The sequence below is a fragment of the Catharus ustulatus genome, chromosome 7 (genome assembly GCF_009819885.2).
Source record: "Catharus ustulatus isolate bCatUst1 chromosome 7, bCatUst1.pri.v2, whole genome shotgun sequence".
NCBI classification, from domain to species: Eukaryota; Metazoa; Chordata; class Aves; order Passeriformes; family Turdidae; genus Catharus; species Catharus ustulatus.
In genome coordinates this window covers 24,725,197-24,748,972 of record NC_046227.1, presented here as the reverse complement: position 1 = coordinate 24,748,972, position 23,776 = coordinate 24,725,197, and the positions used below count along the sequence as shown (strand labels likewise).

The window sequence follows — 23,776 nt, the reverse complement described above, 5'->3', positions numbered from 1 at the left end:
GGAGAAAACAGAGATCAGATGAGGGACAGATGTGAGCAGGGATTTTTCTTACACAGTGCAGGCCAGGGAGATGTCAAGGCATTACCAAAGCCATGCTCTTATTTGGCTTGGAGACAATCCAGGAGGAGTAGAGGGGAATAGGAAAAAAATGCTTTTGTTTCCTTTTAAATGGAGAAAACATCCCAGTTCATACCAAAGCTCCCATCTGGTCCAGACTGTACAGACACAGTAAAAAATAAGCAAGTTTAACAGAAACATGTCATAATTGACACCCACTGAGGCAGGAGAAATTCTGCCAAAAGAGACTCCAGAGCTACAGGATGGCAATCACCTATCTCACCCTTCACAATGCAAACATAAGGGGTCTAGCATTCTCTATAGCCGGAAAAGAGAAAGGCACCTCCAGTGTGTAATGCACCCCATTCATCTCAGGCACAAGTCTTTGGAAAGGATGAATCAGCCCAGGAGGTGCTCATCCCTGCCCCAGTCACAGCACCCAGATGATTGGCATTTTAGAGGTGCTAAAGCCAAAATGAGTCGTACTTGAAATGCTGAAATCCTGATCTATGGGAATTGGGAGCTGAGGAACCCAACCCATTTTCCCAAAACTCAGCAGTCTCTTTGGCTTGATGCAAGGTGAGGTTAGCAAAACTCCCAAGTTTTGGCTACATGTGATTTGGGTCTCTCAATAGGTCTTCCCTAGCCTCCAAACTATACATCTATAAACACAGATGAATTTTCACTTGGGCAAAAGGAACCCTGTTTGGTAGAACCTGCTCATGAGCAGAACCAGACTTCCCAGCCTCTGCCTGCAGGCTGTCTGGCATTGAGATTTCTGCTCCATCCTAGGCACATGAAGGAGGGATTCAAGGTATTCAGATATTCAAGGTGGGAGGGCTGCACTGAGCATGCAGCTCAGTACAACCACTCTATTCTGTGCATGCCTTGGAGCTGCCAGCGTGGAAGCCCCTCTGCAGCATGCACACACCCCACTCATTTGCAGTGGGGCAGCCTATGGGTTTAGAGTGCAGCATGAGAGCTGCACAGCTCCAGAGCCTGCAGGCTTCCCTAGCCCTGACTGCTTCCTTGGACTGGAACATTCAGGAGATGTCACGGGGATGGCACGAGATGGGAGCCCATCTGCAGCAGCCAGCTGCAGGGGCTGTGGAAGGATTGACATGCCATAAATCAGGAAGACAAACAACGAGGCAGAGGACACCAGGCCCAATGTCTAGAAGGCAGCTTCCAGCTCACAGCACATCAGGCACAAAAGCTCATCCATTTGCACATAGTGCTGTGCCATACAGCATGCATGCATCACTCCCACCACATCCTGCTCTGAAGGGTCTCCTCAGCTCTAGGGATTAGACACAAGCACTCAGATGGGCCTTGACAATTTTAAACCACATCATTTAAAGTGCCATCTTAGAAGTGTTGCTGCCCTCAACCCTTTCTTCTATCAAGAGAGCTGAATCCAGGCCTGGACATACCCACAAACTGAGACCTATCTGCAAGGGATGTGAATCAGTCTGGTATCCTAAGCTCCCTCCACTCCCGTGCACTGTTCATGCACATGTTAACAGCCAGCAACTCCTGGCTGGGTATGGTTGAGGTTAGGGAAATGAGCTGTAGCACAGGATACACTGTAAAAGGGTTAGAGGGCTTCAGTGCAGCTACAGAGTCATGTTAGCAACACTCAGAGCTCACCCTCTGCAGCTTGGAGAGTCTCGAGTTCATGGCTGTTGCACCCACATCCAGCTAAAGTGCAAACACAGGGCGTTGAAACACTCTGATCCAAAAACGCCATCTGCTCCACAAACGCCATCTCCTACCACAGCAACTGGGGGAGCTGACACTCATTTCCCATCCAGAAAGCTTTCTGAGAAAGAAATGCTCACAAATCCTTGTGCAGGGCAGTCCCACCCAGTGGGGAGTCTTGACTCCCGAAGGAACCAAAATCCTTTTCTCTCCTAGCTGTGTGGGAACTGTTAGCATTTTATAGCTCCATTTCACAAGCATCACCATGATCCATGACCTGCCTTCATAATTCACAAAGCCAACAGCTGGGCCACAAAGAGGATCCACATTTTCTGAGTTAGTGAACTATGTCACCTTCTCTTTACCTGTTGTGGAATCCAGATTTTATCTGAACTTGGCCAAACCCAAAGAGCTGATGACTGCTCAATCAATTTGGAAAATTCTCTTTCTTTTCCAAACAGAAACCTAGAGATGTGAGCACTAATTTTATAAACTCACCACCTCTCTCAAAGTAGTAACACTGCTACAAATTGCCAGCTGGGTGCCCTCAAACACAGAAAGTGAGGAGGACTTACTCAAGGCTTCCAGAAATAGCTCAAGTTAAAGAAAAACATGACCAAGTAAATTCAGGCTAAAGATGGGCAGCAAGACTTGTTCTCTGGAGCTGAGACCTGCTCTAGCCTTTGGTTCTGCTGCCATCTCCTGACCAAACACAGTCATTTGGAAACAGCCACTGCTGAGTGAAGTGCATGACATCATCCACCACCAACTGCTTTCTCAGAGCTCCAACATTTCTCAAAAGAGAAAAAAACATCATAAGGTATGAGTCCCTTCTTTCAGTGCCACAGTCTGTGCTGTAGTGGTCATAGGAAATGTGCATCAAGTTAAGGGGCAGCGAGGAAGCAAAAATATAGGCTCTGTTGGGCTCTCTGATCAAGAGAGCCACTGTATTGGCTCAAATGTGTTCTGAGAGGGACAAGAACCCATGGCTACTCCACATGCTTTATGCAGCACAGTATCTCCACTTTCCAATACCAAGCACAGTCCTCCCCTCTGTTGCAGGAAGCCAATCTCAAGCTCAAGGACAACTGGCTCTCTTGCCAGCTCCCAGCCACAAACCAATGGCTCAGCATCCAGCCAGCCAACTGTTAGTGAAGAAAGAAGCAGCTCAGGAAACCCCCTGGCCCAGGCTCAGAGCCTGCTCCCCCACTCACCTGCTCCTCAGGGTTCTCAAATGGAATCACAAGCACCACGTCCCCAGCCTTCAGCTGCAGCTCGTCAGTGTCAGTGGCCGTGTAATCGTGCATGGCCTGGACCTGCAGGGACAGGACAGGAGCACTTTGAGCACTATAGCCTCTAAAGCCACCTGAAACCAGAATTAATGTTATGAGCCTCCTGTAATTCTTCAGGGCTTTGCCATTCTTCCACTTTCAGAAGAACTCATGGAAAAAAAATGAGCAGAGAAGTGTTCCTATAGTAGGACACTGTAAATTCTCACTTTAAGGGCATGATACATCTGTGCTTTCTTGCTACCAAACTCCCTTATACACATTAAATTTGTGGCTTATCCTCACCCAAAAATCACTCCTTCTTCCACATCTTTGCTGCAAGTGATCTTTGGCATATTCAGAATACCCACCCAAATTCCCTGTCTAGTCCTATACCTTTCTCTGTTGATCCTGGCTTTCTAACTTCCCCAAACACAGAATCCTCCATTCCTGCTGGTGTTCTCAACTCTTCTCAATTTGCCACTTGCACTGAAGTTTAACTTTTCCTGTCAAGAGCATGTTTTATCCACTATCCAGGGTCTGTGACATCACCACACCACCAAGACAGAAACCACTGCAGCAGAGAGAACAGATTTGCTGCACAGTACAGCAAAGATACAACACCTTTAGGTGCTGATGCTCTTACATAATCCTTTGAAACACCTGGAACTGCATGAAGCTGCACTGCTGGAAAGGAAAGTTTATCTCTCCTTCAAGTTCCATTCTGCCTTTCAATGTGGCCTACCCCATGGCCATGCTGAGTGAAAGCTGTTGATGCCTTACAGGGGAGGGAAAACCCTCAGGAGGAACTCTATGCCACACAACCACACACTCACCTTGAACAGAAATCCTGGGGGCATGTCAGCTCTCTCAGATGAAGCACCTCCTTCCACAGTGCCATTGATGGTTGCAGGGAAAGTTTCCACAACAACAGCAGGCAGAGAGCCCTGGTGGGCAGTGGCAGCCAAGGAAGGAAAAAAAGCCATTGAGAAAAGAGAATCCAAAACTGAAGCTCCAAGTCTACCCTGGAGGATCCAGACCCCCAACCATCCCATGGCTTCAGTGGGTTTTCCCAGCACACCAGTCAGCAACAAAAACACCCCAAGGGACAGCAGAGAAGGCAGGGTTGGTGACTGCTGTCTTTCCCTGCCTAAGGCTGCAGAAAGGCAGGGGTGAGTTACAGGTTTCCTGGGACCATAATGCCTGGCATTTCCCAGTGGCTGTGGTCACAATGCAATCTCACAGAACCCTCCTGGAATAGACAACTCAAATGTGACCAAGCTGCCATAAGACAGGACCTACCCCTGTCCCCTAAAAGGACAGCAGTGTCACTAAAAAGAGAGGAAGCCTGGATATTCAGGAGAAACAGCCAGAGCCCAGAGAACAGGGTAGGTAAAGCAAATGGCAAGCAAGGGGGAATCCAGCTGACAACACAGCTTAGGACACAGCATGGGCTGTGGGCTGACTTAATAACATGGGTGAAAGGACAATTCTTTTACTGAATTCTCCAGCAGAACTTTCTCCCTAAGCATTACAGAGATAAAACGCAACAACTAAATCTGGTCCCTGAATAAGAGCATTATAACCTCTTTGGTGGCAGGGATGTGTTTTTCCAAGCAGCTACACAGCTCTTTTCCCAGTCCAGCCTCCCATGTGTGCTGTATAACAAAGGGATGGAGAAAAGGGATTGCTGTCCCTTGAGGTGTTTACCGATCCTGAGTCAGCTTCAGTTTTAGATGCTTCAGCTCCAGCTGCTGCTTCTGATCCAGCTGCTTCAGCTCCTGCACGAGCTGCTTCTGCAGGCTGCAATACAAAAGTCATCCCAGTGGGAAGTTACTCTCATTCCAGCTACACGTGTGCAGCAAGTGCAGCCCAGCCTGCCCAAGTGCTCTGTGCCACTGCCTGAGCCTCTGCTGACTAACAGGTGAGACACTGTAGAGTCTGGTTACTTTTCTGTCTCCCCCTTTTTCTGCAACTCATGGAAATCCCAACAAAGTCAGAATCCCTCACTCCAGCCACACAGTAGGCAATAATTCAGAGGCAAGCAATGAAACCCCAAAAAAATCTGTGTGCCACTTTCTCTTCACAATCTAAACTGCAGACCTACTTTACACACACACAGTATTTATTATTAGATCCTGACTACCCACTTGTAAGAGAATACAAGTTCTCTTGCACACCAAAGAACAAGGATCTCACCATAGCCTACTTCCAAGGATCAACAGTCATGGAATATTTAAGTACTTGCCTACTCCCAGAAACAAAAGAACATGGTAATAATGTGTCCAGATATGGAATTTAGTCCAGACACGGCATCAACACGACATCAGCACTGAGTCAAACAGGAAACTGTGCAAACTTTCACTCCCTTTGATTTCAGACAGGCCCAAAGAGTTGTGAATTCAGATTCTGTTGTGAACATTCTATTACTAAGATGTTCCCAGATTAATTTTACAGATGGGGCGTGTAACATGTTTGTGTTGATGGGAAGTTTCTACTGCACAAAAGCTGCCACCACCAAGGAGATTCAGTATCACCTACAAATCACTGCCTGGCAAAGATTGTTCCAAAAAGCCTGGGGACAAGGGTTCCTGAGTACAACAAAAGACCAACCAAACACCTATGACTTCCAGCTTCCAGCTGTTCAAATTTTTATTCTCCTCTGTCTAGAGTCAGGTTAACTCTTTTTACACAAAATAAAGATATTGTTTTGCCCCTCCCAGAAATTGCAACAATGCAGGAAGTATGTTGGATCGGTAGCACCAAGGCTGCAAATCAGCCCCTTGGGAGACTGGCCAGGCAGCATCTGGGAAGACTCCCAAGATTTTCCATTTTTAATATACGGGAATACCCAGTTTTAGCATGCCTCATACATCTGATAAACATGTGTTGTCTTACTTCAGCTGGATTTTCTTCCTAATAGCTGGTACAGGGCTGTGTTTTGGATTTAGGATGAGAATAATGTTGCCAACACTGATGATGTAGTTGTTGTTGAGCTTACACCAAGTCAGGGACTTACCAGTTTCTCATGCTACCCTGCCAGCAAGGAGGCTGGGGACACAAGGAGCTGGGAGGGGACACAGCCAGGACAGCTGACCCAAGTGACCACAGGGATATCCTCAAATGTCATCATGCTCAGTATATAAACTAGGGGAAAATCAGGCACCATTGCTTAGGAATGAGCCGGGGCATCAGTCAGCTGGTGCTGAGCAATTGTTTTTCATTTGCTGTACTTGGGGGTTTTTTTTATTTCATTTATCTCTGTTATTTTCCTTTTCATTTAAGTTACGTTGGTCTCATCTCAATCCACAAGTTTTCCTATTTTTACCCTTCCAACTTTCTCCTCCATCCCACCAATGGGAGGGAAGTGAGCGAGTGGTTGTGTGGTGCTCAGCTGCCAGCTGGAGTTAAACCAAGATACATGTATTCCTGAATACAATAATATTCAAAACAAGGCATTGTCCAGGTTTCTTAACATTGCAGTTTTCAGAATCCCAAACTTACAAAAGCCCAGAGTAAAGCAATCACCATGGTAAACCTTAAATGTACCCCCATCTGCTACTAGCCATGCACTAGCACAATGCTCCAAGCAGCATTCAACAGCAGCAATGACAAAGAAATAAATCCTTGATTTAATAAAAATCCATTACTTGACCTTCAGCTGCTCCAGTGGTGTCATCTAACACATGCTTTCCTCCCCTATCACATCCTTCCTCATGTCTCCCCATGTCCACAGGCCAGAAGATATTATAAAGAGCAGAGCTGTTCCCATCCTACGGGATTCCCTCAGCAGCTTTGGCAGAGCTAAGGTAAATATATGCATATGAAATCCTACAAAGGATTCTCCTGTTTAATTGGATTCACTCCCAAGTTTTCATTTGGGTTCATTGAAACTGGAACTGGGACAGATGCCAGGTCAGTTCTATCTGACCAAGTGAAAAGGAGCTCAATCTGAGGGTTTGGTGGGTTTGTTTAAGCAGCTAATTTGCAAAAATAGTATTTAATAATCAGAGAAACGGAATCTAAATTAATCCTCTGCATTTCAAAAAGGGCATTTTTATGTCAGCTACTAATTTCTCTATTTTCTATACCTGTCAGGCATCCCAAGGCCTATAAAAGCATTTACAGTCATGGAGAGATAGTACAGGGAGAGGAAGAATTGCTCACTGCTGTTACCAGGTTTGAAACCTTCGCTTATTCCAACAGCAGCATCATGCACATCAAATGCACATTTCCCAGTCTGCAGAACTAAGCCAGCACTGCTGCACTCAAGTTTCTATGCAGTTGTTAACCTCATGGCCAATGGGACTAAGGAACCACAAAAAAGTCTCCTCTTATCAACAGCTAAGAACATTTATAACAAAAACACTGCCGAAGACTTGAAGAGGAGGATTCCCCAGCTTTAGAAAGCTCTGCTCTTTGTGTATGGTATGCCAAGGTGAGAATTGGTACAGTGAGAACACCTTGACTAGCAGCATTTCCTGGTTAAATTCTTATTATTTTAGAATTTTACCAAATTCTCCTTTGGGTAAGATCAGTTTGCAGGATGAGAGAAGTTGCCCAAGAAACTTTTTACAGCCAAGACTAAGCACAGCTCAATCAGATACAATCATACCTCACCCCTGCCTATTCACCTGAAAGGAATGAGATTTTTCCTAGCTAAACCAGGCTCTTCTTCCCTACAAAGACGGATTGACAATGCACATACAGGGGAATAACAGATGTTAAACACTGATGGCTGATAAAAGACACAGAGGAAACCTTCCTTGACATCACCCAAGGTCATGTGAAGGAGTAGGGGCCACAGTGAGTCCTTAGCCAGGGCTAAGGTGTGTCCTTCCAAATACTCAGTCTAGGTGGTGATCTGGCCCTTGGGAATGGAAAATTCCTCAGTGTGAGCTCACACAGTGGACAGAACCAGCTCCAGCAGCAGGCCACCAGATCAAGCATTTTCTGTCCACACTGTTGGCTGTCAGTCCAGAGGGACTCAAAAGCAGTTGTGCTTGAAATATCTGTCATGGAGCTAATCTGCAGCAACCTGAGACCTGTCCAGGCCAGATATACAGACAGGGCATAAATGAGGGTCAGGTTTTTGTTCAGATGCTGGGCAGGTGCAGGGTCTCCATATCAGCAGCTCCAAAGCTGAGGCTGAGGCAGATGCCAGGCAAGTCTTGGGCCTGCAGTTAACTTCAGTGTAGACACAGGATGAGCTAATTCACATCAGCCTGTCTGGCAACAGTGGTCAATGAACAGCAAACACCACAGACAATTCCAGATGTGTCGATATCTAATGGTACAGGCAGTAACAATGAGGGGCAGCTGAGATATTTGCATTGCACACGAGACCAATAGGATGTAGAGAGTTTAGGAAATACTGTGCTGTGGAGAGTGAGGATGATGCCACAGTGGTATTAAGTGTGAGGTGAAAGTCATAGCATTATGCCAAGGGAAAAATGAGGGGGTTAGCAGGGAAAGGCAATGGGCTTGTGCACTGGTTAAGTCTTAGAGTGCCAGACTGACTTGCAAACATGTGGTTGGCCCTGGGGCTTCATACAAGGTGCATAAGTGGGTCCAGCAGCACATAAAGCAACTCTGGGGTGTGCAGGAAGGAGAAGCAGTGAAGGAAAGGACACAGCTATGTGAACAGAGATAGCACTGGCATGTGAGCAGCACATGACGAGAGACAAAAGCCGTATGAATTTCTTACCTCCCATAAATCCCAAGGTAAAGACTAAGCATGTCAAAGAGCAACAAAAATAAAACATATTTATACGTGATTATTTCAGCGAGTACAAACATTACAGACACTGATCAGACTGAAGCAGACATACACATTCAACAGCACTTATCTCTGCACGTTTTGAAAACACATGTAAGTACATGAATTTATACATCCCTGGGAACAGGAGATCTTTAAGGTCTCTTTAAAGCCCTTAATGTTCTATGATTCTGTGGTGTCTTTGGATCAGTAGTAAAATAACTTAACCACTTTATCATACTGCCCACCTTACAGGAAATAAATCTGACTGTTTTGATAACTAGGTGGTTTTCACTATGTTTTGTACTTTGGTTACCAGTAGAAATTATTGATCTTTGACTCTCTTTTAATGACTTCTGAAGCCAATAATAATTAGGTTAGAAGACTAAATATGCTATTACTGAGCACTTTTTAAAAACTCATTTAGTGTAGTATTTGTTGCTTCCTGGAAGGATAACAATTCTATTTAAGTCAAATTTACACTTGTCTCCTATGTCAGTATAAGCAATTATCTAACTGGTGATTTAAAAAAAAAAGTTTTTTGTGTTGTTTTTTTTTTTTGGTTTTTTTTTTTTTTTTTTAAATTTTTTCCTGATATGCAACTTGTCCTGGAAGGCAAGTAGACACAAAATGTCCATGTACCCACATAAAGTTCCAAAAAAGAACTTTGCTGTATTGGTGTCTATCAAATTATGATAGTAACTAGTATCTTGCAGATACAGTATTTTATTTTAGGAGAATCAAATGTCTAACGTTTGATCTCTTTGACAAAAGAAGTCTTATTCCTACAAAAATCTGTGCCATACAGACACACTTAATATGATGATATTGGAGTTGCACTATAAATAACCCAGTTATGTTTATTACAAATTTTAGTGGCATCCACAGGCAAAAAATAACCAGTTCATACATATAAAATGGAAAGTCTCAGTGAGGACAACGACCATATTCAGGATGTGCTTCAAAGCCTCCAGTCATTTAGACATAAAATGAGGCACAGTCCACCTGCCTCTGACAGAGGACAGGATCAGAAGGTCAGAAGAGAATTAGGCATCTTCCTTTTTGATACCACTGTGATGGGCAGGAAGCTGCTTCTCAGCTGTGGATGCAGGCTGTGTCATACACAGAAAAAGAAGGGCTTCGCATCACTTGTATATCCATTTACAGCCTTATTTACCTTAAGTAACTGCAGATTATCAAAGTATCTGTTAATTAAAAATCCATTTGAGAGCAGTTTATAGCAGGAGCACAGAGCTCAGGCTGAATGCCCATCCATATGGGAACAACTTAAATGCATAGAGCATACTGAGGATGCTGCTCTAGAGAGGGACATACATTAAGAGGATCATCAGAGCAAAATCCAAGCACCCACAAACACCTAGTGCCTGACTGTGGCCAGGCCAGCAGCCACCTGATCCTTCCTGGACTATTACATCCAGCAGAGAGGACCAAGCTCCAATCCTGGGCACCCACACCCAAGGCCCAGTCACCCACAGCTCAGGTCCATGTTATCATTCAGGTGGGCTCAAGTCGCACCACAGGTGGCAACAAGTGAGTTAAGAAGGGAGAAGGAACGGCGATATGAACCAACCTGGGAGGCGGGTGTGGGGGTCTTCCCCACAGTGGCATCTGGTTTAATGGGATCAAAATCCAGATCCAACAGGCTGGCTCCCTCCTGGAAGGGCCCAGGGGCATCAAACTTGGCAGCAGTGAGGGAGAAAAGTAGTATGAGCATTAGACACACGCGCGTGCGCGGCGGGGGGAGCGTGTGCGATATCCCAGAGCTGAGGCTGCAAGCGCAGAAGAAATGGTGGCAGTGCAAACACTGGATGTGACCCCCGACTGCCTGGTGCCCACAGTCACAGGCAGCTCACATGGGGGCCCTGTAAACCACACCTGAGCCTTTTCCACAGCACTCATTTACCTTCCCACCTGGCCAAATGAGCTGACATGGTGTGAGCTCCTGATCTGCTGAGGTCAAAAGGATCACTGCCACTGATGAGTCAGAAGGGCTGCTCTTCTGCATGGATCTGCTCCCCACAGCTCATCCAGCTGCCTTCATACTGACAGACCAACTCCTCAGCTACCTATAAAAGAGCTGCCATCCATAAAACCTATCTCAGGAACACAAATCCAGGCAGAAAACAACTCAAACTGCTGGAAGTGAAGTCTGAGAGACCTCAGAGCTAACTCCCAAAGCTTCCAATTTCCTCATGCCTTCTGAGCCAGAAACACAAAATATGGCAGCTTACCCTAGCTAAGAGATATTAATCCCTGCCCAGTTAAAAAATGCTGTTTCAGTAATTTTCATTTCTGGGCATCCCATAAACTTATACGTGTAAGTCTTCTAAAAAGCATAAATTTGAGAAGCTTTGCTACTTTCTTCCAAGTCATTAGAATAACTCCCTTTGAGTGATTAATGTTCTACCTAAAGACAATGATCCCACGTTTGCAGATTACCATTAATAAGAAGTCACTAAAAAGGACACAAGTTATTAGCATTTACAACTGGACTATCACTTTGGTGGTTTAGATTTAATCTAACCACAGGATACTGCTTTCTACTCAGCTTCAGAGGAAGCTGCTGTCTCTGGGAAGTCAGAAAGATTAAGTGAGGAAGATTTGGCCCTGTTTCCTATGACCTCCCAGCTCACTGGCCCTACTGCTTCAGCTGCCTTTTCAATAACACAAAATTTGGCAGGTTGGTCTCCAGAGTTATATCAAAATCCCACAATGGAAAAACTTCTGGAAAGTAGCAAATGACACCATTTAAGGTAAGTCCTCTGAATACCACCAACATCATCATCATTTTCACCTCTTCTAATTTTCTCTCACCCCAATTTTCTTACAGATTTTTCTCTGCCTTATGAGCATGTCCTTTTGAGATCCACAAGGATGAGGACAAGGAACCAAGCTCTCTCATCTCACAATAATGAGCCTGAGCAGCCTAACTGGCATTCTAATAATTCTAGTATGCCTTCCAGCACATCCAGGCCACCCATCAGAGAAGGTACAACCCCAATCTTTGGCTTTATTTAGTAGCAAGACATCAAAGGCTGCAGCCATGGAATAGTCTTACCTGACATTCAAGGCTTGAATGCAAGGGCTAACATCCCTTGCCTTTACCCAAATCTCCCACAAGACAGCTCTCTGGAACTAAGATACCCGATAGCAACAGCCCTGGGTAACACACTGAGTACCAGGGGCTTGTGGGCCCTTCAGTGAAGATTGCTTTGGAAACCACAGTCCCCCCTCAGAGCTCCCATCTGGTCAAAAGTCACAGCAGATCCCATCCTGGCTCAGAGCACTGATCAGGTGCAGAAGAGAATGTCTAAGGGCTGGCATTCACATGGAAATACAAGATACAGACCATGGGGCAGACAGAGCTTCCATTACAATACAGGAGAAGGAAGCACAGATGATGATAAAGAGCTGCTCCACTGCCTGCAGTCCCCACCTTCCAACACTGATGTCAAATCATCTCTCCACTCTGCAAGTTTTATCTATTGCAATGCCAAATCTAACATGGACTGACTTCCCTCCCACTTCATCTCTGCCCCTCAGCAGCTGGGTGGAAGGTGGCAAACCAGAGGCAATGGAGCAGTGTGATGTAAGGAGAAATTAGGGAATGAGTCACAGATGAGCACTGACAGAGATATGATTTGTGCTTTAATAAGCATTTAGGGAAAATATATATACACATGTATATGTATGTGCATATATATTTTTAAACCAAGTATATGCAGGTATTTCATGATACAGCCAGAAATCTGGTCAGGCTCCTATATACATAAAGATTTCCATTCTTCTAGATCCAACAGAGAACTACCCACCTGGACAGCCTCTCTGGCAGTGACATAAATAAAAGGAAAAGTAAAGAGGAAAATCTACAATTTTAAAATGTTTTTCCTTTTTCAGGGCTTCAGAAGGTGCCCCTTGACAATTCTGACACACTGTGTCAGAGTCTTAACTGAAGGCACAGTCCTGCCCATCTAACTGCATCAGCTACTCTTTGCAGAGGGAAGTTTGGCAATTCCTTTTGGCCTTTCTGTGCAGACCTAGGCTTTAAACCAAAAAGCCCATGGGTGAAGGTACAGAGAGCACAAAACTGTCTTCTCCCAGAACTGGCAGAGATGCCAAGGTCAGCAGTTAGGGACGTACATGAGCAGATAAAAACATGCTTCATCCCCACTCAGGATCAGTGTTTGGAGAGGGCATACCACACCACAGGATATGAAGAGAGTCATAATCCACGTGCACTGCTGCTGAACACATGCAGTGATTACCTGCTGGTATCTTAACCAGGTGCATTTCTCCTATTTCTTCTATAAATGAAAGCTCTCTAAGAGCAACCTGTTACTGCCTTTTAAGTACTCTCCTCTTTAAGTCAGCACCTAAGTAATCCTTTGCCTTCTGAGGTCCAATGCTGAGCTCACTTTCCTCCTTCACCTGACCAGGTTTCATGGCTTGACACCTCCAAAGAGAAGAAAGGTCAGAAGGAAGAGTTCAGAGGCAGAGAGAAATTAGGCAGGGCATAGCAGCTAACCTGCGAAGGGGTTGTCACACTTATCTCGGGGACAAAATTGTCATCAAACAGACTGATGATGTTCTCCTGCTTGATCTCCTTGGAGGGAGTGACTTTTGGAGGCGGAGGCACCGGAGGCCCTTTCCTCAACTGCATGCAAGTGAGCACATGGCCACAGCACACACGGCGACACCCAAAAAAACCAAAGACAGGAACCAGGTTAGTCACAAAAACTGAAGGCGAGGGAAATCACAACCACTGGCACAGAGCAGGGTCCAATCAACTTCATCTGAAGAGAGAGGGAAGGGGTGAAGGGCTGAACTGAAACAAAACAAATTAAATAACCACACGCCTCCAGAGAAGGTTTGGCATCATTAGTTACACTTCAGCCGTGGGCAAGTTTCCCTCTGCAGAGGAGAAGCGTAACAGAATTAATATGCATTGACAGGACATGCATACATAATTAAAGCATGTGCAACCTTCAAAAGAACCACTGGGAAGGGAGCAGATCAATTGCTGAGAACATGACCCAACAGAACAGACCAGCACTGCCTCCCTTTGCCGTACTTACCATACCTAAGGGAATGAGAGAACAGACTCTATTTGTCCTACAATGGGCAGCAGGCCCTGAGGACAGACTGACCTGCCCAGTACTGGCTCCCTGGTGCACTGGTTTTCAGTGTGCTGTAAGAAAGGTCTGCAGGAGCTCTTGATGGCATTTCAGCTTTAGGCAAGAACAACTCAAACTCCTGGAAGTCACGACTGCTGTGAGCCCAGCCCTGCTCTCAGTTTCACCAGTGAGCATTGACAGTCATGAAGTCATGTTTCCCAAGTCGAGATCCCAGTGAACACATAAAACCACCTCACCCTGTAACTCTAACCCATTCTAGTACCCCTCATCATGCTCAAGATTCAGCCTGACACTGCATCCACAACCCCATGGAAGTGCTGGTAGACCCTGCCTAGATCAATCCATCCACATACTTTTCATACTCTGCTGTGCACAAGGCTTAATGACCATTCCTAGATCAAATCAGACTTTGAGGAGCTGCTGCTGTGTTGGACTAGATCAGCCATACAAGTTCCCAGCACCACAGCAATGCTCAGCAATGACAATGCCTTTCATTTACAATGAAGTGTTCCAGCCACTTGATCTTACTGCATTCAAGGCAGCAAGACTCAGAGACCTGACAATCTATCAGTGTCAAGCCCAGATCTGAAACACAGAAATGCATTGCTCCTGGGCCTGTGTTCACACTCCTCCAGTACATAACTGAATTCTACAAAGCTTTTATTCAGATTTCTAAGGACATGCCTAGTTTTCCACTGGATTAACCTACTTCAGAGAGAGTGACTATGTATGAAAACACATTTTTCCCCTGAATAGCTGGCTAGGGGAAATAATGGAAGCAAATGTATTCACTTCCAACTTTTAACTGCTTGCTGAAGGTGGTGTGTCAGTGTTCCCTCAGAACAATCCCTTCCTGAAAACCCCCTGCCTGCCAGTTGCAATATGGGACCAGAAATTTCAGGGAAATGCTGTTCTCAGAACAGAACCACCCTCTGCAGAAATGGAAGACTCCAATTACTAACTCTCAAGTCAAAAATATCACAACTCTTCTTCTATTCATTCCTCTAATATAAATAGTCAGTCTCCTTCATTCCAATGCAATAGTGTCTTGGAAATCACCACTTCCACACTATGCAGCATGACTTCCAAGAGCAGAGTAAAGCCACATTTCAAAGACAAGATCATTGCATACTGATGTTGAGTTATACCCATAAATTCATCATGCATTAACAACTTTGCTGCCTAGAATAAAACAAAACCGCTAAAATTCTTCTGCTGACTTGGATCTCAAAGAGCTTTATCTGCTCGAATTCAGCACAGTTGCACTTATTTCAGAAGTCTCATTACAGAGTTTCAGTGGTGTAACTGAGAGCAGAGGTCTGACCTTTTAAGTTTCACAGATCCCCTGAAGTCTTGTGTCATCATGAAATTATTCTGCGGAGAGCTGAGCGCATTCGCTTCTTCCAAAAGACAGAAATAAACTGTTTTTAAAAATTAAACTACAGTAAAAGTTTGGGGTTGTTTTGGGCTATATAGGGGACAGATTAAAATTTAGATAGCATTTATTTGATCAAATTTAGATAGCATTTATTTGATCAAATTTAGATAGTATTTATTTGATCATTCCTGGTCTTGTCTTTCTCTCCACAGCCTTGACTTACTCTATGCTGGTATTTCAGACACGAAGAAGCCAGAGAGAATTGAAAACTGTGCCTGCTTGTTCAGAGAATTGTTCTTGCTTGCTGCTTTATGCTCCATCCTCCCAAAGAGGATGAGGCTCCTCAGCCTCTCTTGGAGGACCACTGAACAAATCACTTACCCATAGGTCTAAAGTAAAGACACCTGTGAAGACCTCAGTGTTAAAGTCAGGCACTGCTGGGAGAGCAGACACTTGTGTTCCCAGCTCCTGACAAACTGACACACACTTGGTTTCTAGATTTTATCCATACAGCCACCAGGCTCGGCTCTGAGTGTGTTCCCTGCCTCTGGAGCCAGCTCCATCTCTTAGCAGCTGCTGTGAATAGGGAGTGGAGCTCCTCTTCAGGGCAGTGACTCAGGGAGGATGAATTACACAGACTGGGGCAGAGCTGCCAGGCGGTGGCAGCATTCACTGCAAGTGACATTTCAGCCTTGCCTGTGGCCCTTCAAGGCAGGGCTGTGCTGGAATACCCTGCTTGCTCCTCAAGGGTGCCTCCAGCCCCATTCCTGTGGGCAGGCAGGCAGCAAGTGAAGGAGAAAGCTGGCAAAAACAAGGGTTATGTGTGCTATTTAAAGGAAAGGAAAGAAACAGAACTCAGCAGGATGAGTCCACAGGCAGGGTGAGTGAAGTCTGCTGTGAACAGCTTAATAAATTTATTTAATTTCTTGTTCCAAATTTTAGTCAAGTTCTGGAAATCTCTGGGGGGGAAAAATAAAAACAAAAAACAAAGAAACCTGCAACAGAAGGGCAATTCTGGATATCCTATATTTTCTCCCACATACACACAGGCTACTCCAAAGGTCCTAACAAGGTTGGTGTGAAGCCATGGTTAGGCTCTGCACTGCTGAGCTTTCAGACACCCTGGAGAAGTCCTGAAAAGACATTGCCAGGCATCCACACATCTCACAGGGCTGGAAAAGAAATTTTGCCACATATCCCCTTCCTGCATTTCAATAATCCTAAAAATCAAATATGTAGTGGAGAGAAAAATATCACAAGAGGCTGTCCAGAAACAGGAGAAAAACTACCCTACAGGCTTGGATTTGGAATCACACTGCTGTGCATGGGAACAGCAAGGAAGTTCTGGGTTGCGCCCATCTCTTTTCAGAGCAATGGGTTTTCTTACCAGTTTGGCCAGAACCCCTCTTAGCTATAATTCTTCCTAGAATACTCCCAGTGTCCCACTAACTGAGATACAACGATTGGAACCCAACATAAATGTGGCCTAGTTACTACTTTTCCCTACTACGCTTTCCCCCCACTCAGCAACAGAGAGACAGGAAGATTAAGTAAATGTTTTATCTTCCCAAATTAAAACATATATGATATGATATGCTGAGTAGCTGTATCTACTGTTTTGGACATGCTGCTGGATATTTCCTATGTAAGGAAAAGCCTAATGAAGGCCATGTGGAAGGTATCAGACCCCATACTCCATACAATGGACTATTTTCTTCCCGGATCCCACCTAATTTCTTCCTAGCATAAAAAATATAATCTCTTTTTAAAATATTGTATCTTGATAGTCAAGTGAAACATCATCCAAAGTGCAGATGTTCTCCATAAAATATTAAGCTTTTTTATTTTAATCTTTCTCAACTACAGAAGTTCTTGAGAAGAAACTGGACCACCGAATTCCACAGGTTAATTTAAATGTAAAGAACAGACTTCCTTGCCTAGCTACAACTCCATCCTCCCTGGATCTTCTTGGCCATCCCATCACACAGCACAATGTATTACTGGCCTTCCCCCTGTAAAGACATTCAAAGACGCTCAGTTCTCATAATATAAAGATGGCAAATAAGCAAACTGCATCTTAGTAACTTCCTCAGGACCCAGTGGAAGAGAACAACCATCATGTCATATTCCATGTGCTCAGCAGCAAGGTGAGGTCTAAAAAACAACTGGTGGATGTCTTTGACCCACAGAGCTGGTGCCATCAGCAGAGACGTGGTCAATGTCATGGGGACACTACCTGAGATGGTGACTTTGGGATGCTTGCCCCAGGTGCTTCCAAAGTGGATGGTTCCAGCTCATGGTTGACAGTCTTGGTCTCAGGGCTGGTGATGGGAGATCCATCTGGTGGAGGCGAGGGGCTTTTATTTGCTTTCGCTGGGGTGCTGTCACTGAAGGAAGTGGAGAGAGAAAGGGGGGGAGAGGGGGAGAGAGAGGGGAAGAAAAAGAGAGAGAAGTCTGAGCCAGGCCTAGGAGGAGTTGTGCTAACCAGCACAGATCAGTGACCTCCATTATCTGTTTGCTTCACTGCCCAGACATTTGGAGCTTCAGAGAAGCATCTTTGCTGAGTCACTCGCAGTCCAACACGCTGCAGCAGCATTACTTTGCAGCAGGCTACTCACTAAATGCCTAGAGAAATTATATACTTGCCTCAAACACAGAAAAACAAAAACAAAACAACCAGGCATCCTTGATTTTGCTAGATTTTAATCTAAGTGCCTGACATTAATTTATAGTCTTTAAAACTGGGGGAGAAAATGGGGAAAGGAGTTCAGTGCTACCATTTAGTTTTAAATTCCACAGATTAGAATTTTTCTGTGTGGTGGTCTACAGACATCTGCATGGGTTATGACTAATAGATTCACAACACCTGAACTAAGGTTGTAATCACAGAATATCTTATTCCTTGATGTGGTATGAACCAACTAAGCTAGTAGAGATCATTCCAGACAACAAAGAAACAGTGAGATTCTGGCTACTAATAGAGATTTCTCTGTTATGAAAGGTCTCCCTGATTGGTCTTTATTCCAAGACTGTTTCTGACACACAGTCATGAGGGATTCTTCAGGGAATTAAGATGCAAGAAGCATATGCCAATGGCATTTGTTGGTTCACAGCTTGGACAGATTTGGGCAGATTTCTTAGAGGAATGGCAAGAGGCACATGCCTTTCCCTACAGGCGTGCCCTGGCTGGGTGTCAAATCTCTGCTTCAAAACACAGAATCATGAGAGATTTAATAAAAAGTTGGCTACCAGAGAATTTCAACAGGGAAAATTCACTGCTGGGGGATATTTTAGCAGAAGTGGTTACAGTTTGGCAAAACCATACACAGATGAAAATATAATATCACAGCATATTGCAAAAGGGCTGTGCAACCTCATCTACAGGGAGTGATATTTGACTCCACTTATAAAGTCACAGTTACTGTGAAATTCAAGGCCTTGAGAGAAGCTGAAAAAACCAGATCCCTTCCTACAACTTGAGACTCTAAATTCTGGCATAAAGCCAGCACTAAAGCAAGGCAGATCTGATTCTGCAGGAAGATCAAGTAATTTATTACTTTGCTCTGTCCCAAGAGAGCCCAGAGCCTCAGACATGTACATCCACTCACACTTGGATGCCTGAGTTGTGGTGGTCACTGGCCAACATGCATGATGGCCTCATTCCTAAACATTTGTTTACAAGTGGGGGATAGCAAGAGGAAGAAGGGATAGCAAGGCATTTCAACAAACCTCCTCTTACAAGCAAGCATCTCACCCTGCTCAGCATTCCAGCTTTCAAGCTCCCCATCCCATTCCCTCTTCATTCACTTTGCCCTCACCCATTCCCCCAGCTTTCTCCCCCATATCCACACCCCACACACACATTTCCCCATAAAGCACTTTTTCTCAGGTCCACATGCAGGTTGGATATTTCTGATGACACTGATGCCAACAGCACACCAACACGATGCAACAAACCCAATGACATTCTCTGCCAGCAGCTCTCAACCAGGGTCACACACACCAAGGGAGAAAGAGGGACATGAAGGAGGAAAAGGAAGAAGGAGAGACTAAAGAACATGTATTCCAACCCCTGCAGCTCTTCAGCCTGACTAAACAGTGCCCTTCCTCAGAAGTTCCCAGAAATCACTTCAATACATGGGTTCTGTAAAGAATTCTGCAAAATTTACAAAGCTGTGCTACAGATTAAAAGCAGTAATGGTTGGAGGGTGAAGGTAAAGTCCTGATCTAAACAGGAGTCACCAGGAAACATCAAAAAACACTCTAAAGCTAGAGTTGGGAGGAAAAAAATACATGTTATCTCCCCTGGAGTTGAAAGCACTTTGGAGAAGATGGGGGGACAGCGATCTACACGTAGAGTGCCAGGACCTCCCAAAGGTCCAGACTAGACTGGAAATACTGGGACTACTGGCTTTCAGCTGGCCTACCAAGACAAGGGTAGGCTTTTCCTTCTAGGGACTTGAAAATGCCAGTTCTCCCAGTGAGAAAGGAGTTCAGGCTTATTTTCTAAAGGCCATGGAACAGTTTTGCAGCGACTTATTTTCAGTGCCTGGCAGTGACTTCATTTGGAGATATATTGGTAAAAGACTCCCATGTGAGTCAGCCCCTGTAGGATGAGGGGAAGAACTGGGCTGTGAGGGCCCCACACTAAAGCCTTCATTAAGTCACTACTATTTACAGCTTGTTTGATGTGTTGACCTGTCCCCCTAGGAAAATGCCAGTGCTAATTTTGGCTGAGCCTTTTTCAGCCCTCTGAGTGGCACCTTCATTCCTGCACTTGCTGCTTTGTAACTTTGCTGAATTTAGCCAGTGCAACCAGTGTCAAGTGAGATGGTCACCAGGATCCTCTGTCCTTCACATGTCCCCAGGGAGCACACACTGCCCACACAGAGCAGAGTCCTGCCTCCAGCTAACTGCCTGCTCCAGGAAACACAGGAAAAAGCAAGAGTGCAGGGACTCTACCTACTGACCAAGCATGAGCACCACACTAAAAGCAAGCCAAAACAACAAGGTCACTGCTCTTTTTCCTTCCCATGAGCAAATGGGAAGTGATGCCAATTCCAGGATCAGGCAAGGAAGGGAAAGAGGTGTTAACTTTCTTCTGCAGAGCTGGGAAGAGAGCTGGGTCTAATGCAGCTGAAGGGAAAGTCAAAATCCCCCAATCTCTTTTAGTGCTGCTGAGCTTCCAGACACTCCATGGTGCTGCCTCACTTGTTCTGGAAGGGCAGAGTAACACCTACTTTCCAATATGGTAAAAACAGATCAGTCGTGTCCCGCCAAGTTTTCAAGTCAAAAAAAGAAAAAAGGTAGGCATTCTCAGTTAAGGCTCACACTGGGCCTTTTAGCCAAAGGTAAATAATGTTTTGCCACCAGAGCATGCTGGAGAATTATTGAGGAATATAAAAAAATTTAAAGGAGTGGGTGGGAGAAAGAAGGAAAAAAGAACCTACATACCCAAACATATGGTGGCACAAATGTACATTCTTGCTGCAGATCAAAGACTGACCAAGTTCTATCCAGATCCTCCTTCTCTGCACTAGGGCTTGCACATTTCTCTGTGACCCCAGCAGCTGCTCTGACAGAACTCCCCAGCAAAGCCCAGGTCAGGCACCTTAACTGTTGGGGTAGTTGGACTTTACCAAGGCAGAGCACGAGCCCACTCTGAGTAGAGCTCAAAGGGAGATTTTACTAATTCTCCTTCTGTTGTATAATCCATCCACTCTCATGAATGGAAATATTAGACCTCCTGCCTGGCACAGATACAACCCCAGTCCATGACCAGAGACAGACATCCAGAGAAATACTCCAGGGAATCCTCCTTTTCTATAATAGAAAACCTCAGAAGAGTAACAACACTATATATTGCCTTACTACTTGCATTTGAAGATATAAATATCTAAGTTTGCCTATCAGCTTCCTTGTGAAATTACCACTCTTCACTCTCCAACCTCCCACTTTGCAAAGTATGCATAGCAGAACAAAGAGAAGAGCTGCATGACTTGCCCTAGAGTCAGCAGGAACCCAGATCAGGAAACACAAGGATCCTAATCCACCAGCATTCTCTTTTATTGTTGGCAGGACACCATTGTGATGATTATAATTTTTTTTTCCTTCCTGTAAGGATCCCATGGAGGAACTACCAACTCAAGAAGTAAAAAAAAAAAAAAAACAACCAATAATTAGAGGAATTCTCCATGCCATTATCCAGCAGTTCCCACTTTGCTCCAGACCATGTTCAGACTTTTGTCAGAGTCCTTGATCTATGGTAACTCCAGGCATTGTAGCAATCCAGTTAATTAATGCCATCACTGTTTTGAAGGCAAGATGCAGACATTAGTCTTTACACAAGACAAGAGGCTTCCTTTTCCTCCAGCCCTACACAAAATTTTAAATGGATGGAGCAAGACAGTGAGGATCCTCAAGAACAGAGCAAGTAAGGATTCTCATAATTCTCCCAATTGCAACAGGTAGATAGGGTAGCACTTCTGAGTGAAAAGACCTGCCTACTGCTCTTCCCTGGCCAGGATGGGGATGAGAATGCAGCATTTCAGACCTACTGAAAAGGACAAACCTACTAGGTAAAACTAGAAGCTGTTAAATACCAAAACTGATTCTATTTCCTATGGAAAACCCAGCACTGCATTTTCCATCACACAAAAACAAGAGGACAGACAATGCCTGAGTTTTCACACTGCCTTCTCAGAAAGGAAAAGCGGCAAGGATTCAAACCAGGCACACAAGCAGTTAATGGGATTATCCAGACACAGAGAGATCTCAGCAGGACCCAGCAGGCCACAAACACATCCACATCATCTCATGCAAAGGACCCCTCTCCCACCACAGGGTTAACACGTGCCAGGCTGTTAGAGTCCAGCAACAGCCTCTCCAGTTTTAGGAACTAAATCAAACATGTATCGAAATGCTGCTCTCCATACCGGTACCTGCTCATCTTTTTCCTCAGCCTGGCGAACAGTTTAGTTTTCTTTCTGTTGAGGATGGCACGCAAATCATTTCAGTTACAGGATGGTACAGTCAAACCAGGGAGGAAAAGTTAAGCTTCCAAGCACCCATTTAGTTGGTGCCACAAAACTCACTGCAATGAAGATGCCAGGACCTCCTCTCTCTCTCACACACACACATGAATACACACATACACAATTCCCTTCATTCCTAGAAAGCCATGGCAAGGTTTGGAGAAAGTTAAAGAAGGTTCTTTATGCCTGTCAAAGATATATGGCTAGAACTTTCCCCGCACTTTGGAATATGGGGCCAGGGTGCAAATGGAGAAGAAGAAAAAGGAAACTGCATAGACCACCAGAGTACTATAAATGTCCTTTCACCGCTCCTCACTCTCCCCTGTGAATATTGCTGCAAAAGAAACAAGCTCCCTATTCTTCTTTTCTTGTGCAGTCTGTGCTGTCTTACACATGGAACCTAATCAGCAGCTTTCCTACCACGTCTTTTTCCAGTTTGCCCAATCATATCAGGATAATCCCACAGATCTCCTCAGTCTTCCAGGCACCCAAGTCCTGAACATTCAAACTCTTTCAGCAACAAATCCCAGACATATGTCTGAGGTTCCCAGAAATGCACCAGCTGTTCTGTGCTACTGTGCTACACTGCCAGCACCAGATACATCAGCCACAGTAGTATTTCTGCAGGGCCTCACATGAATGCCACAATGATGTGCACAGATAATTGTCTCTCTTCTCACACCTCTTCATCCATTTCCTGCCATTGTATCAATCCCCTATCCCCTTCCCAGTAGAGAAGGGTTAGGGAAGCATCTGCTCCTGCTGCAGACCACAAATAAACCATCAGATGAGTCAGGGCTATTTCCTCCTGCACACTCTCACCCCAGCCCAGCACCACAATGAGGGGCCAGATGTGCAGCAGACACACAAGTGCCTCACAGCATTTCCTGGTCACTGCAAAACCACCCTGGCAAATCTTTGCTATTTCCTCCTACAACTCCCTGCTCCAGTGTGCTCAGGAGGAAGAGTCGCTCTGGGACAGGTTGAAATCCCAGCTGAGATGCAGCATGTAGGTGATGAAGCAGCAGCATTCAGACTGCTGCCCACACACAGACACCTGTGCATTCACTCAGCTTTGGTTTTAGGGCCATGTGGTCTCCTAGCCAGCCAAAGGGCACGGGACTGCTGCTGAGGCACCCATAACAGCCCCAGGGGGAGCTAGCAGTTTGGGGGCAGGGGCAGAAATTGTGCAGAGATGGGACAGGAATTGTAAACAGGTAATTTGTTCATTGAAAGCTCTTTAAGGCCAGAAACTTTCTGCCACAACAGCAATGAACATCTCTGGGCCGGGTTGTCACTACTGCCTACAATCAGTACCTCGAGGAATAGAGAAAAGAGGAAAAAAGGACCTGGGCAAAGTAATAGCTGCAGCCTTCCTCTGTCCTGCTACCTCATCCTCCTCCAAGGACCCTGCAGGATGCTGC

The 23,776-nt window shown here is 45.1% G+C and overlaps 1 protein-coding gene across 4 annotated transcripts in view; it reads right to left on the bottom strand.

The window, feature by feature from the left end:
* Window positions 1-23,776, bottom strand: part of BIN1 (bridging integrator 1) — a 93,987-nt gene that overhangs the window by 5,505 nt on the left and 64,706 nt on the right. For 2 of the 4 annotated variants that reach the window (XM_033065418.2, XM_033065417.2), the window contains 7 exons: window positions 17,555-17,705; window positions 13,331-13,459; window positions 10,376-10,483; window positions 8,734-8,757; window positions 4,737-4,829; window positions 3,863-3,973; window positions 2,973-3,074 (listed from right to left, as the gene is read on the bottom strand). In XM_033065418.2, the coding sequence (XP_032921309.1) occupies window positions 2,973-3,074; window positions 3,863-3,973; window positions 4,737-4,829; window positions 8,734-8,757; window positions 10,376-10,483; window positions 13,331-13,459; window positions 17,555-17,705 (718 nt within the window). The remainder of the gene's footprint in view (window positions 1-2,972; window positions 3,075-3,862; window positions 3,974-4,736; window positions 4,830-8,733; window positions 8,758-10,375; window positions 10,484-13,330; window positions 13,460-17,554; window positions 17,706-23,776) is intronic. The other 2 variants (XM_033065420.2, XM_033065419.2) reach the window with 1 other exon arrangement.